The sequence below is a fragment of the Nansenia antarctica genome (genome assembly GCF_963989245.1).
Source record: "Nansenia antarctica genome assembly, chromosome: 10".
NCBI lineage: Eukaryota > Metazoa > Chordata > Actinopteri > Argentiniformes > Microstomatidae > Nansenia > Nansenia antarctica.
In genome coordinates, this window is record NC_137680.1 from 14720080 (window position 1) to 14732579 (window position 12500).

At 43.2% G+C, this 12500-nt stretch overlaps 2 protein-coding genes across 3 annotated transcripts in view; one reads left to right on the top strand and one right to left on the bottom strand.

Annotated features, from left to right (window-relative positions):
• The window catches only part of LOC308165819 (teashirt homolog 1-like), a gene marked incomplete at both ends in the record, with an annotated part of 33247 nt that extends 31016 nt beyond the window's left edge, over nt 1-2231 (bottom strand). For both annotated transcript variants that reach the window (XM_080539987.1, XM_080539986.1), the window contains one exon: nt 2192-2231. In XM_080539987.1, the coding sequence (XP_080396113.1) occupies nt 2192-2231 (40 nt within the window). The remainder of the gene's footprint in view (nt 1-2191) is intronic.
• Nucleotides 2232-4261: 2030 nt separating this feature from the next.
• Nucleotides 4262-8927, top strand: LOC308166076 (prostaglandin reductase 3-like). The gene is made up of 2 exons (XM_080540320.1): nt 4262-4725; nt 7766-8927. The coding sequence occupies exons 1-2, from the start codon at nt 4442-4444 to the stop codon at nt 8688-8690; spliced, it is 1209 nt and encodes a 402-aa protein (XP_080396446.1). The 5' UTR covers nt 4262-4441; the 3' UTR covers nt 8691-8927.
• The last annotated feature ends 3573 nt before the right edge of the window (nt 8928-12500 follow it).

Consider the following 12500-nt stretch of genomic DNA (forward strand, 5'->3'; position numbering starts at 1 on the left):
ATAATAGTAAAAATACTAAACATACGACAAGGACCCACCACCGCTCATCACAGTAACCATTTTCAGATCTTAACTAAGTGTGTCAAATTGGAGACAAAAATAATCTCTCTCCCACAAATGTGTCTAGGAGGAGCTGGTATCCCCGGGGTGGCAGACTTGTTTTGGTTCCAACGTGGATTTAATGACCGTACACTAGTAACTCTCATAACGACCCTTTTCACACCCATCTGAGTATTAGTCATTACCTTGGTCACTCCCATTCTGGGCAATTACCCACTCTCTCTCTGTCCCTGTCTCTCTCTCTCTCCCACCCCCTCTCTCTCTAGTCTCTCCATTCCTTATCATGGCTACAGAGATGAAGACACAGGTCACTAACACTACCCACCAGGCCGTCGTTCTGAGGTGTCTGTGTTTGTTTTTTCCGATTGGAGGGGTTGGAGTGTGTGTCGCTGTTATCCATCTCTGGGCCGACTGTCACCATGGTGAAAGGATGAAACGAGCCCTCCCGTCTGGCGAGTTGTGATTGACCATTAAAGGCCATGATGTATACAGCGTTCATTGACGGACCAATGGATCAATGCAGGCCATGTCGACAGGGTCAAGGTGATGGTATGTTTACATGAGGGGATCTGGGTGGGACGCACCACTGTCGCTCTCATACACTCTATCTACCTTTTCACGTGACACAAAACGAGGGATGATACACATAGTGAGTCACCACAATGGTGAGTAGAACTGTAATGCCATATCCAACAGCGAGCCTTTTGATAATACGGTGTGTGGCGGGGAAAAAATTATAATGTGCAGGGGGGAGACTAGAAAGTACTAGTTGAATGCTCTTTGCACACAGTCAACTCTCTCTCACACTCTCTCTCACACACACACACATTCTCTCTACCCTCCATCGCTGCCTCCTATTTAAAATGATAAACCCGCAGAGTTCAAAGTCTTCCCCGTCTGGCCCTCCTGTTCGGTCCGCTTTGCACCTCATATTTCAAAATCTCTTTAAAATTCTAGAACTGTCTTTTGTTCACTCTGGTTGTTAATGCCTCACTTCAAAGGCTTCCTCTCATTAGCACAGAGGTAGAAATCCCTGTCAGTCATTTACATTTGTTTAAAGTAGGGTGGGGGGGGGTATAACAAAAAGAAAGGGGAAAAAAGTAGAGAAATCCAAATCAGTAGACCTCAACCTAGACTGGTGTCTGCCAACATCCGGTTTGTCAATGTGGCTCTAGTAAACACTGGCTCTGGTCATAGATATTGATTTCATTGATAGAGTGAGCTGGGGGGATGAGGGGGTGTACATTTGGACGTGAAGGTGTAAAAATCCACCATACCTTGAACTCAAAAGGAGAGGGCTAACTAGAGATGGGAGGGGGGTTCAGCTCAGGTGCCCGAAAAAATTACACTCTAGTCTAGCCCTTTCTGTGTAAATAACTTTGCTCTTCTTTTCGGCCTCTTTCTTATTCTCGCCCTCTCTCTCCCATTCTCCTTAGAAATCAAGAGGTAAAATCAAGTATTTTTCTTGTTTAAAAAAACAACAACAAAAAACTTTTTTCGTTCCTATCAGGGGGGGGTCGTCCGTGGCTAAATCTGTCAGGAGTATGCGAGTCTGCGAGGATTTATTGATGTTTATCAGGAATGAATAGATCAAAGGCTGCCACATGACAGTCGATCAATCACGCATCAAATCAAGGATGGCAAACCCTCTAATAAAACAAGAAAAGAAAGAGAACCGGCTCTCACCAGTTCTCTCTCTCTCTCTCTCCCACCTCTCTCTTCCGAGTCAATTATTCATTATTACTCACTCTTTAACACTGCGATGAACCTCAAAAGGCCCTCTCTGTCCCCAGTAGCATTATCTGGCTTTTTGAAGTTGACTTCGCTGGCAAGTTAACATATTATAATGTCATCATAGATAGACGGATCCTCTGTAGGTAATTCGTAGAGAATTCGTATGGCCAAAATGGAATAATAATAATAATAATAGGGGGTCAAATCAATCCCTGTTTATAAGATATTAATAGGCTACAACTCCCAAAAGGTGATCGGATTAAGGCCTATTTTACAGCATGCATAAAATGGGAAAAAGTTAAATGATACATCGAGACATTAAAACACAAATATGAAGGAGTGTTTTAGGCCACGGTGACACGGCCGGTGGAGGAGTGAGTGTGTACCGGGGGCTTACCGGCTGATCGCCTCGGTTCTTGCTGCTTCCTCCTGGGCATAGTGACCGTCCCTGTCCACGGTGAACCTTCTCATGCAGGAATCAACACACTGAAGTCTGTCAGTGGAGAAAAAACATCCCGTCGCTTTGATCGTTGTTGGAAAGAACTGTCAACAGTTTTTCTATAAGAAGATGGGGTTGTCTTTTTTCTTGGTTGTTATTCAGGGTTTCAGCCACCCAAGTCCTACTTATAACCCGAAGTGGTTACAATGGAACTTAGTCCTTTACGAATTCAAACAAATCATAAGAGCAATGAAAACGAAAAAAAAAAAAGTTTCTGCGATTTCAACACGATCAACGAAATTTCGGCCAGCTCTGATCACCACGTCCGTCAAAGATCATCTTCGCTCGTCATTTTCGCAGGAAAAAAAGCAAGCAGGCATATGTCGGAGGCAAGTTTCACTTCAGTCACTCCCTTACTGCCATGGAGGGGCAGGAAAATCACTATCTGACGGCGGCGACGGACGGGGGGCTACTTTGTAGCGTCTTCACTCCCACATCAATAAACTCGGACGGTCACAAAACAATTAAGTCCGGTGTGATCAAGATCAAACACCTCTGAAATGTTATTATTCCCGTGGCCAGCCAGGCGCTTCTTGTTCAACCAACCGATCGACTCCGATCTAAAGAAAAAAACAACGAAACAGAATAAGAGAGAAAACAAGACAGGCAGGGAGATGGTTAATGTCAGTCCGTCACCACGCCACCTCAGCCCCCAGATCAAGCCTCGCCGAGTCGCGGTCAGCGGATACTTTTCCTCTCTCTTTCTCTCTGGTTCTCTCTCGGTAGGAAATTCTTACTTACATGTTATAGTAGAGAGAAAATACTAAATAATGTTGATCAGCCGCTGATCGGTGCGGTGGTGGTGGATGCAGGGTGCCTGCGACGGGAGGGAAACAAACAACGTGCAGAAGCAGCAGGCGGAGAGATCCACCCTGGCGGAGAGATCGACATCAACTAAATGTCTCTTGTGTAAACTCCGGGGAGTGTGTGTGTGTGTGTGTGCCGAGGTCTCGTCTAGCTGCTGAAAAAACGCTGAAACGCTGAAGGATCCAGGAGCGTTTTCAGACAGTCTCCACTGATAGACAGACGCATCGAGTGGCTTTTCCTGCTCCGTTCCTTACTCCTCCCCTCACGCTACGAGCCGCGTCACCCACCCTGACAGAAGAGCCCTACCTGTCAATCTGTTTAATTGTCTTGTTTTTCTTCCCTCCGCTTTACAATCGAAACGACTCCTGACAAAGGGAAAAGCTTTGATTATCAGTAGGCGCTATCGTGTCAAATTGCTCTTTTGCAATATTGATAAAAAAATAAACATCACGCAGGATTTATCGTGTGATTGGCCTCGAGCAATTAGTCAATACGAAGCCATCACTGTTATAGTGATAACTCGAAATAGGGCTGAGAATAATAACTCGTCGTTATAGGTTTCGACCATGATCGACAACATCATGGGTCGTCAACTTCCAAAAAGTTATTTAGCCCACAGTGCAAAAAATAGCACAGAAGTAGCCTATTATGTCCACATCAGATAGGGTAAACGCTTTACTGATGATGTAGACAATTTTCAATTTTTCTATTTTCAGAAGAAAAAAAAATCGGTCACAGTTTCAAATTTGTGAGAAAGCATTGCTTCTTCTTCCACATATGGAAATATGTCCAGAAAAACAATTCGCAGATGACTGTATGAATGAATGTACAGGATAACGACGTGTGTGTGTAATGTAAGGAGGCTACTATTAGAGTATCTGTGTGTCTGACATGGACAATCCTAAGGCAATTTTGTGGAACAATCTTTGAGGAGAATGTTTGAGAGTGTTGGATTGATTTGTTTCACCTTACTAGGAAGTGTGGTGTCGTGTCCGGGAAGGGGAGGGACACCGGGCGACCGAGTCTACCACCAACATTCTGTGCTTTGCTACCAAGGTTGCACCGTGCAACACATTATCCATAGAAGATATTCACCCCAAAAAAAAAAATCGCAGTAATTGTTTAGTGACAGTTCATACCGCTGTGCATGACGATTTTAGGTTTTGGAAGAAAAGAAAAATCGCATTTAGATTTAATCATTCGCGTGGCCTGCATGCTATTGCTGGTTGGTTAGAAGCCTAGCATAAGGCTAATACGATAAGCAAAATTGCTCTGAATGCACAGTGAGTGGCCGTGAACTTTGTCACATTTTTCCTGCACCCTCCTCGGTGCAAACTGCAAATGTCCACCTCGTTCTGGTTGAGACACGGTAGGGGGGTGGTGTCGGTGATCGGCGGGGGGCGCAGGGGCACCGAGACACTTTCAGGAGTTCATTTCGCTCCGCGGCGCTCCATTATAGACCTGTCCTACCAGACGCACTTCATGGATTTTAAAGGTTCGTCCATACCCAGCTCCATGAACCGGCTGGTGGTCACCAAGCTCAGCCCGAATTTCAGAGAAGCCGTCGCCTTGCAAACGGTTCCGGTACCGACCCCCGGAGACGGGGACTTGCTGGTCAGAAATCGGTAAGTTTTGGGGATAGGAGGAATTGTATCGTGGTTCACACTAGTCGCGGCGGCGTGCGTTTTATTTTTATGAAAAGATCATCCATATCAGAAACATTGCGGGGGGATATTTTTTTTTTTTTTACTATGTATTGTTTTGAAGTAAAAAAAAAAAAGAAAAAAAGGGATAGCTTACCTCTTGTCAGAATAGCCTGTTTAAACATCCCTTCGGTGTCGACCACTCGCGACCGTTTCAAGGGAGTGCAAAAATAGGCTACGTGAGGAATATCTCCCAAGTTCCGCCCCTACATTTGTCTATCAATCCGTCTGGGCATCGAGCTCTGTCCTGTCTCCTTACGTCACCGACCTGCGAACAGAAAGTCATCGGGGGGGGGGGGGGGGGGGGGGGTACGGACTGGCACGGAGAGACGAGGGGATGGAGAGACGAGGAGATGGAGAGATCAGGAGATGGAGAGATCAGGAGATGGAGAGATCAGTAGATGGAGAGAGGAGGAGATGGAGAGATGGAGGAGATGGAGAGATGGAGAGATGGAGAGGCAGCTTTGCATGGCATTTGGGGGTTGCGGCAGCATCATCAAATCTTCCCCTGCGTAAAACTATTATCAGTCTGTGTCTGAAAAATTCGGGACAGTAATGTTGCTTAAACAATCGTTCTTTAAACAGTTGTTGGAATAGAGAAAGAGCTTTTTTTCTCTCAATGTAATCGGTTTCTTTATAATGCATGTATGGTAAAAGAGATAGTAAATCGAGGGTCAGAGTCTAGGTACTAGTACCCAAGGCATCAGTGATTATTGCCTATGGTCAAAGGCTGCCACCATTTACCAAGAACTCGCTTATAGAGTAAGGCATGGGTGACCCAGAGTTATAGATCTACAGATCAATTAGCTTGTCACTATTTACAGACAATTCTAACCGTGTCCAATAACACAAACGATGAATTGAGTTTTGTGTGCGTAATTTTGGTTGCATTTATTGTTAGATTGTAGGCCTCTGTGTAGCATGGCACATGTGTAACACTAAACAAGTAAATGAAAAGTGTATAAGGGTAGCTATAAGTTCTGGAAGAAGTCAAGAACTGTTGATGTCAGGTGTCAATGTAATGATGAACCTTTGCCCTCCCTCAGCGTCGAGGCCGCGCGTGGAGGGGTCCAGATGATCTGGACTTTAGATTTAGATATGAAACTGAATCTACACATTTTTCTCAGAATTCATTGCCACTTCTAAACGATTCGTTGTGCGATTGTTTCTGACTCCCACACCATGCTACTGTATTTATAAAAACGAGGGCATAATTAGGCTTATATAAATATATTACATAATTATAAACCACAATTCACATATACCTCCCTGAACTTTGATAAAAACAGAAGCTCCAATTTATCAAGCTAGTTATTTTCAATAACTTCAATACTTCTTGTCTGACAAATCTTGCAATAAATGGCCAAGAATTGTAGAGGAAAATTGCATGGTGTCGCATTTATCTCATGTGCGTGTGTCGGCCTCTGAGGATGTGAAAGGAATAAGAGTATTTATAGTTGCAGATTTAGGCCGCAATAACAATTTTCATACACTCACATTGGCGACCTTCTGATTTGTATTAACTGATTTAGGCATGAATGCAATGTAAAGGAATGACTGTCTGTATTCAAAAATTCTCTCTCACACACACACACACACACACACACAGCTTTCAAACAACATCAGGCAAAGTATAAGTGAAACCAGTTTGATTTATAATGGCCTTGAAACATAATTAACTGGCAAACCTGCACAATATCGTTTCTATGGCAGAGTATAGATAAAGCATTTAGATGCAGAACATTATGATTGTGTGGTATGAGTATGTCAATAGGTCATGGATGGGCCACTTGTTGGGGGAGGGGGGGTGGGGGTCACCCTCTGCTATGCCTGCATTGCATCTGTTTCAGGAAAAAATGTTTTCATATTAGAAAAATATGATATTTCCTTATCAATCTTTTGAATGAGATTTATGAATGTTGTTATATCTCAGTGGCCAAAATTACAGTACATTCATTATGCTACATGTGAAATAAGGCATGTGTCATAAATGTCAGGCCCAATCTTAACCAGAGGTCTGTAAACCCAGTTTCCTTCATAGACTATTTTAGGTTAATCCCAAAGTGTTTCAATACTCTTGGTCCAAGTGATTTAGATAAATGTGCTTTACTCCTTTAGTACTGCATATGAAGGAATTCAACACACAGAAACGGCGATTCTAAAGTAATCGTACCAAGATGTTTTTATGAATTTAATTGGAGCCATTTATTGGTAACTAAACTGAGCTGGTTTATTTAAGTGCTCAGAATGTAAGTGTGACATGCACAGTGATGAGACTCAGCAAGGTTTTTGGAGGATTGAAATATTATTTATTTATACATTTCTTTCACACGTAGTATCTTTTTTTCTTCTTCTCCATGTTATCAACAGAGATGAAAACAAGTTATTTTTTTTATTCATGTCAAAACAGAAAGAATATACACGATTTAAAAGTGTGGTTTGTTCTTGTGTGTCTCTCAAGACAATGAATCATGACATCATGCAATGTGTTTTGTGATTACAAGCCTTTTCCTGTGTGTGTGTGTGTGTGTGTGTGTGTGTGTGTGTGTGTGTGTGTGTGTGTGTGTGTGTTTTCAAGAGAAATTGAGTCCTTGCCAAAACAAACCAGTTTCACAGATTTTTTTTTCTCTGAAGAATGAAAATGAAATCTTGACCTTCACTGACATACTCTAGGCAATTTGGACTGCTCTTCTTCTCTGAAGAAGATCTGAGAAATCTGCTATGAAATCTGCATAATAATTACATAAAGCATACATGTCACTCAATTGTGTATACCGGGTATATATATATATTTTTGTTATTCCAGAGGGGTGGTTTGTAATTCATAGGTATTTTATCTATATAAATTCTCACAACATTTTGAGCGTCTGTTACTGTCATTAATTTATTTGATGCGATATAACAGTCGCTTATTAGGAATGATCATTCATAACATATGTTGTCCTTGTTCCATTTCATTCAGGTTTGTGGGAATCAACGCTTCTGACATCAACTACTCGGCAGGCCGCTATGACACCACTGTGAAGCCGCCGTTCGGCGCTGGGTTCGAGGGCATCGGGGAGGTGGTCGGCCTCGGCCTGAGCGCCAGCGCCCACTACACCGTCGGGGACACGGTCGCCTACTTTGGCGACGGGGCCTTCGCAGATTACACTGTGATCTCCACCAAGAAGAGCATAGCGGTCCCGTCGGTGAAGCCAGAGTACCTGACCATGCTGCTGAGCGCCGCCACGGCCTACATCTCCCTCAACAAGCTGGGCGGCCTGGCGGAGGGGCAGACGGTGCTGGTGACAGCGGCCGCCGGCGGTACAGGACAGTTTGCCGTGCAGTTTGCCAAAAGGGCCGGCTGCCACGTGGTGGGGACCTGCTCCTCCGACGAGAAGGCCGGTTTCCTGAAGACCATCGGCTGCGACAGGCCCATCAACTACACCACCGAGGACCTGGCCGCCACGCTGAGGAAGGAGTACCCGCGAGGCGTGGACGTGGTCTACGAGTCCGTCGGCGGGAGCGTCTTCGACCTGGCGGTCAACGCCCTGGCCAGGAAGGGCAGGCTGATCGTGATCGGGTTCATATCCGGGTATCAGACGGCGTCGGGGCTCCAGCCGGTGAGGGCGGGCACCCTGCCGGCGAAGCTGCTCCAGAAGTCCGCCAGCGTTCACGGCTTCTTCCTGCCCCACTTCACGGCTGAGTACCCGGAGGCGCTGGGCAGCATGATGCAGATGTTTGCGAAGGGGAACCTGGTGTGTGAGGTGGACTGTGGGGACACGTCTCCAGAGGGGAGGTTTGTGGGGCTGGAGTCGGTGTTCAGGGCCGTAGACTACATGTACGCTGGTAAGAACCTGGGGAAGGTAGTGGTGGAGTTGGCACCCTTCGTGGAGAGTAAGCTGTGATTGACCTTGCTGTGAATGCTCTGGAAACGTTGGACTAATCTCCCGAAAATATGTCAAATTATTTCAAGCTGTGAACAAATCGGGGAAAGTTGTGATTGGGTGTTGGGATAATATATTTTGAACACTTGCACTGTAGTTGAATGTTATTTGCATGTGTTATTACTGACATATGTTCAGAAACTGATCTTTATTTTTTATAGGAAATGTTAGGAAATAATAAAGCAAAGCCAAAGAGTCCTTCTGGTGAACAGACATCATCATGTGTAGTGTGTGCAGGATACTAATATATTAACATGCATATGTACTTAATACAAGCACACACACACACACCCACACACACACACACACACACATATGCATGCTCAATTATTTCAGCATAATGTTAGGAATACACTGCTGAATAACTTGGGATCAGCATGAGTAACTGTTCACGTCAATCAAGCATGGAGGTCAATGAGAGACTGGTGGCGAGTATTGAGTTACTTTTACACACTCACATCTCCAGTTAGAATTGGGCTCACCATGAGTTTTGAACTGCTTGAAATGGTGTTTTGATGGTAACAATACTAGAGGCTAGATTGATCTTACCCAGCATAGACATGATTACTGCACTTAAGACAATTTACCAGCACAGCAGCTGAACTTGTCACTCTGTTGATACCCTGTGTCGTTGAATGCTGTGTTCAAAGTGGACCATTTTACATAATTAGCCCATTTACTGTTCCTGGTTTCAACACTGCCTTTAGCCTGTTAGCATGCCTGAAGGTTTGACCCAAAGCAGTAAGTCCCAGTGCACAAGGGGAGGCTGGTGGAGGTAGAAATTGGAGGACGGGCTCATTATAATGCATGAAATGGAATGAAGAATGATACTTATGTGTTTTGATACCATTCCTTATTCCATTTCATGCATTACAACAAGCCTCAGATTTACTCTGACTCCCAACAGCCTCCACTGCAATGCACACATACATACATACATGACAAGTAAAAAGACACATGAAAATGTAAAATCGCTTCAATCAACAGACATAAGAATTATATTTTTTGATTTGCTTGCCTTAATTATTGCAGTATGTCTTTAGGGTATGGTCTTTTTTCGAGAGGTCTAATAATAAATAAAAAAAAGATAAAGAATGCAATAAGTTTGTGACATGAATGTAAGTAACACTCTAATTATGATATCTGATGATTGACAGTTTTATGAACAAATTCATGTATGTTTTGTTGTAATAACGTTGGTAATGTACTCGTCAAAAGTGAGCGCAGCTTCAGGTGCACTTGGTATTTCATTGCCTGTTTGTGGCTGACAGAAAAAGCATTCACATAATCAATCTTTCCATTCACATGCCCCAAGCTGCACATAATAAAAAATTAGTCCAGCTAACCAGAACTTGGGGTTGAAAATACCATTAGTTTTTCCCCACAACAAGCAGAAAACCACTTATATTGAATGTCTTATGAAATGCCCTCCGACATATGTTTTTTTTCTGTTTTTTCTCTTACCCTGTGTTAGAAAAAAAAGGATAAGGTTTCACTTCATGTTTTCACCATGGAGGCAGCTGCTACACCCAAAACCCTTGTTTCACCGTTAACAAATGGATGTTCTTTAAAATAACGTTAAGTTAAGTTTAAGTGACTACTTCTTTCGCGTCTTTTTCAAAATGAAATATTTTGGATGTCACACCATTATTAGAAAAGACGCAGAATTTCACAGACATTTATTGAACATCATTCCTGTAGAATATCTCAACAAGTTCTAAAGTAAGGTGTTATCTTTGTGCCTTTATTATAATTGTTTTTTAAGTGAGAAAAAAGGGGCAATTAAAGCAATTTCTAGACAATATGTTAGATTTAGCCACACAAATACTAAAACAAACACCTGTTTTCACCGGGGAGGGACGCCTGTGTGTTCAAGGACTGTGAACATGTCATTTCCTCCTCCAGGTGGCCACTCAAAACATAACCCAGTGTGAAATACGTTACAGGTGTGACCCCAGCGTGCAAACCTGCTACCTTCGCCAAGCGGCACAGGAAATCAAAAACATACCAGCTACAGCCGCTTTAACCTGCCCCAATGTGGCTTGACTTAAGCAACTCCCTCACACACAGCAGTGTTTCAACAACACAGTTGATGCACACAGTACAACAACATTTCAATGTCATTTTAGATTGTTAGATGATATAGATAGATAGATAGATATAACTAGGTTTTCCCAGGGGCAAAAACTTCTTTAGGTTCTACTCTCATAAAAAAACATGGAATGAAAATGATCCCGATTCTTTCCTCCATTGATCGCTGAGTTTAGAGTACATTAAATGAATGTAAGGGGGACCTGATTAACCATTAAAGAAGCAACCGTATCTTGGTCACCACCACCACAGCCTCCAACGTAATTGTTCATTCAGTCGTAATAATGCAGGAACATGCTCTCACATGCTAGCCTCACAGAGGTGGGAGAGGTGACACACGTGCGCGTGTTCAGTTGAATTTAACATGCTTGAGTACTATCGCGTGCACCGCCATACTCAGGAACACGGCAAGGCCTGCCAATGAGTGTCTCTGTCTTCAATTAACAACAGAGGGCCTGTTCACTCTCTTTCCTCCTGGGCCCACCTGTACCCGCCATGATTAGTGTGCATTCACAGTCCAATTAGAACGCACACCAACCCGGAGAAAACAACATATCCTATTTAATTGGTTTTAAGCTGGTAAGCAAGCAGGCTTCAAACAAACGAAACACCTAACGTCAACAAGCCACAGAAGGAAGTCCATGCATGACACATGTTTGTGACACTTTCAGATTTATTTATTTTTTAATTCTCACGTTTCACAACAACGTTTGCGCATGTAACATGTTTACTTTCTGTGCCGTTCCATTATTCACGATGAGCAGTTCATGACTAGTCCTTTGTCTTAATCCTCTAGCCCTTAATACTCTAATCTATAACAACCCTAATCTTGAATAGAGCAACATTTTGCCAACATAAGATAAGCCTAATAATGTTGAGGTGGTGATAAATGTTGTATGAATGCTTTAACTGCTTGGCTTTACCAGTCATCAGTTACCTGATAGGCAGATAGAAGTGTGTGCTGACGAGCCTCCATATTAACACTTGATCAGCATGCGTTTATGTGTTGTTAATGTCTGGTAGGCACGTAACAGATCGTATTTTAGACAGATGGCATCTCTGTCTCGAGCGGTACCTCAGCACATGTATGGAGAGGCTACACACCTGTGATGGGATTCTTTTTGTTTTTTTCTTCTTCTTCTTTGAAATAGATTCCAGCGTAGAATTTCCAATAAAATGCCTGAATTGGTTGTATTTCTCACAGTGAAATACATTTGGCGGTATTGTTATGGAGCATATCTAATCAATTTGAGCAGCAGGGCACTGCTTTTATTAAATCAACATGTTACTGCTATTGTATACACTTCAGTCTACACTACATCCTCTTCTACTTCCTCTTCTAGGTCTGGGCCCAAACTGGCACAGGTAACACACACATCATCCTACCTCCTGGTCCCCTTGAGGGCATTCTGGCTCAGGCAAGGCTCCAGCTTTGTACAGTCTCTCACTCAGTCACTGGAGTCACTCTTAGGACTCAACTACTACTACTACTACTACTACTACTACTACTACTACTACTACTACTACTAGTACTACTACTACTACTACTACTACTACTACTACTACTACTACTACTACTACTACTACTACTACTACTACTACTACTACTACTACTACTGCTACTGCTACTGCTACTGCTACTGCTGCTTAAAAGAGGTGACTTTCCACAGAAATCATTAT

Bases quoted from the DNA above. Each gene is read 5' to 3' on its own strand.
- LOC308166076 (XM_080540320.1), top strand. From the start codon at position 4,442: ATGTCCACCTCGTTCTGGTTGAGACACGGTAGGGGGGTGGTGTCGGTG. The intron at 4,726-7,765 runs GTAAGTTTTGGG...CATTTCATTCAG, and splicing joins GACTTGCTGGTCAGAAATCG to GTTTGTGGGAATCAACGCTT.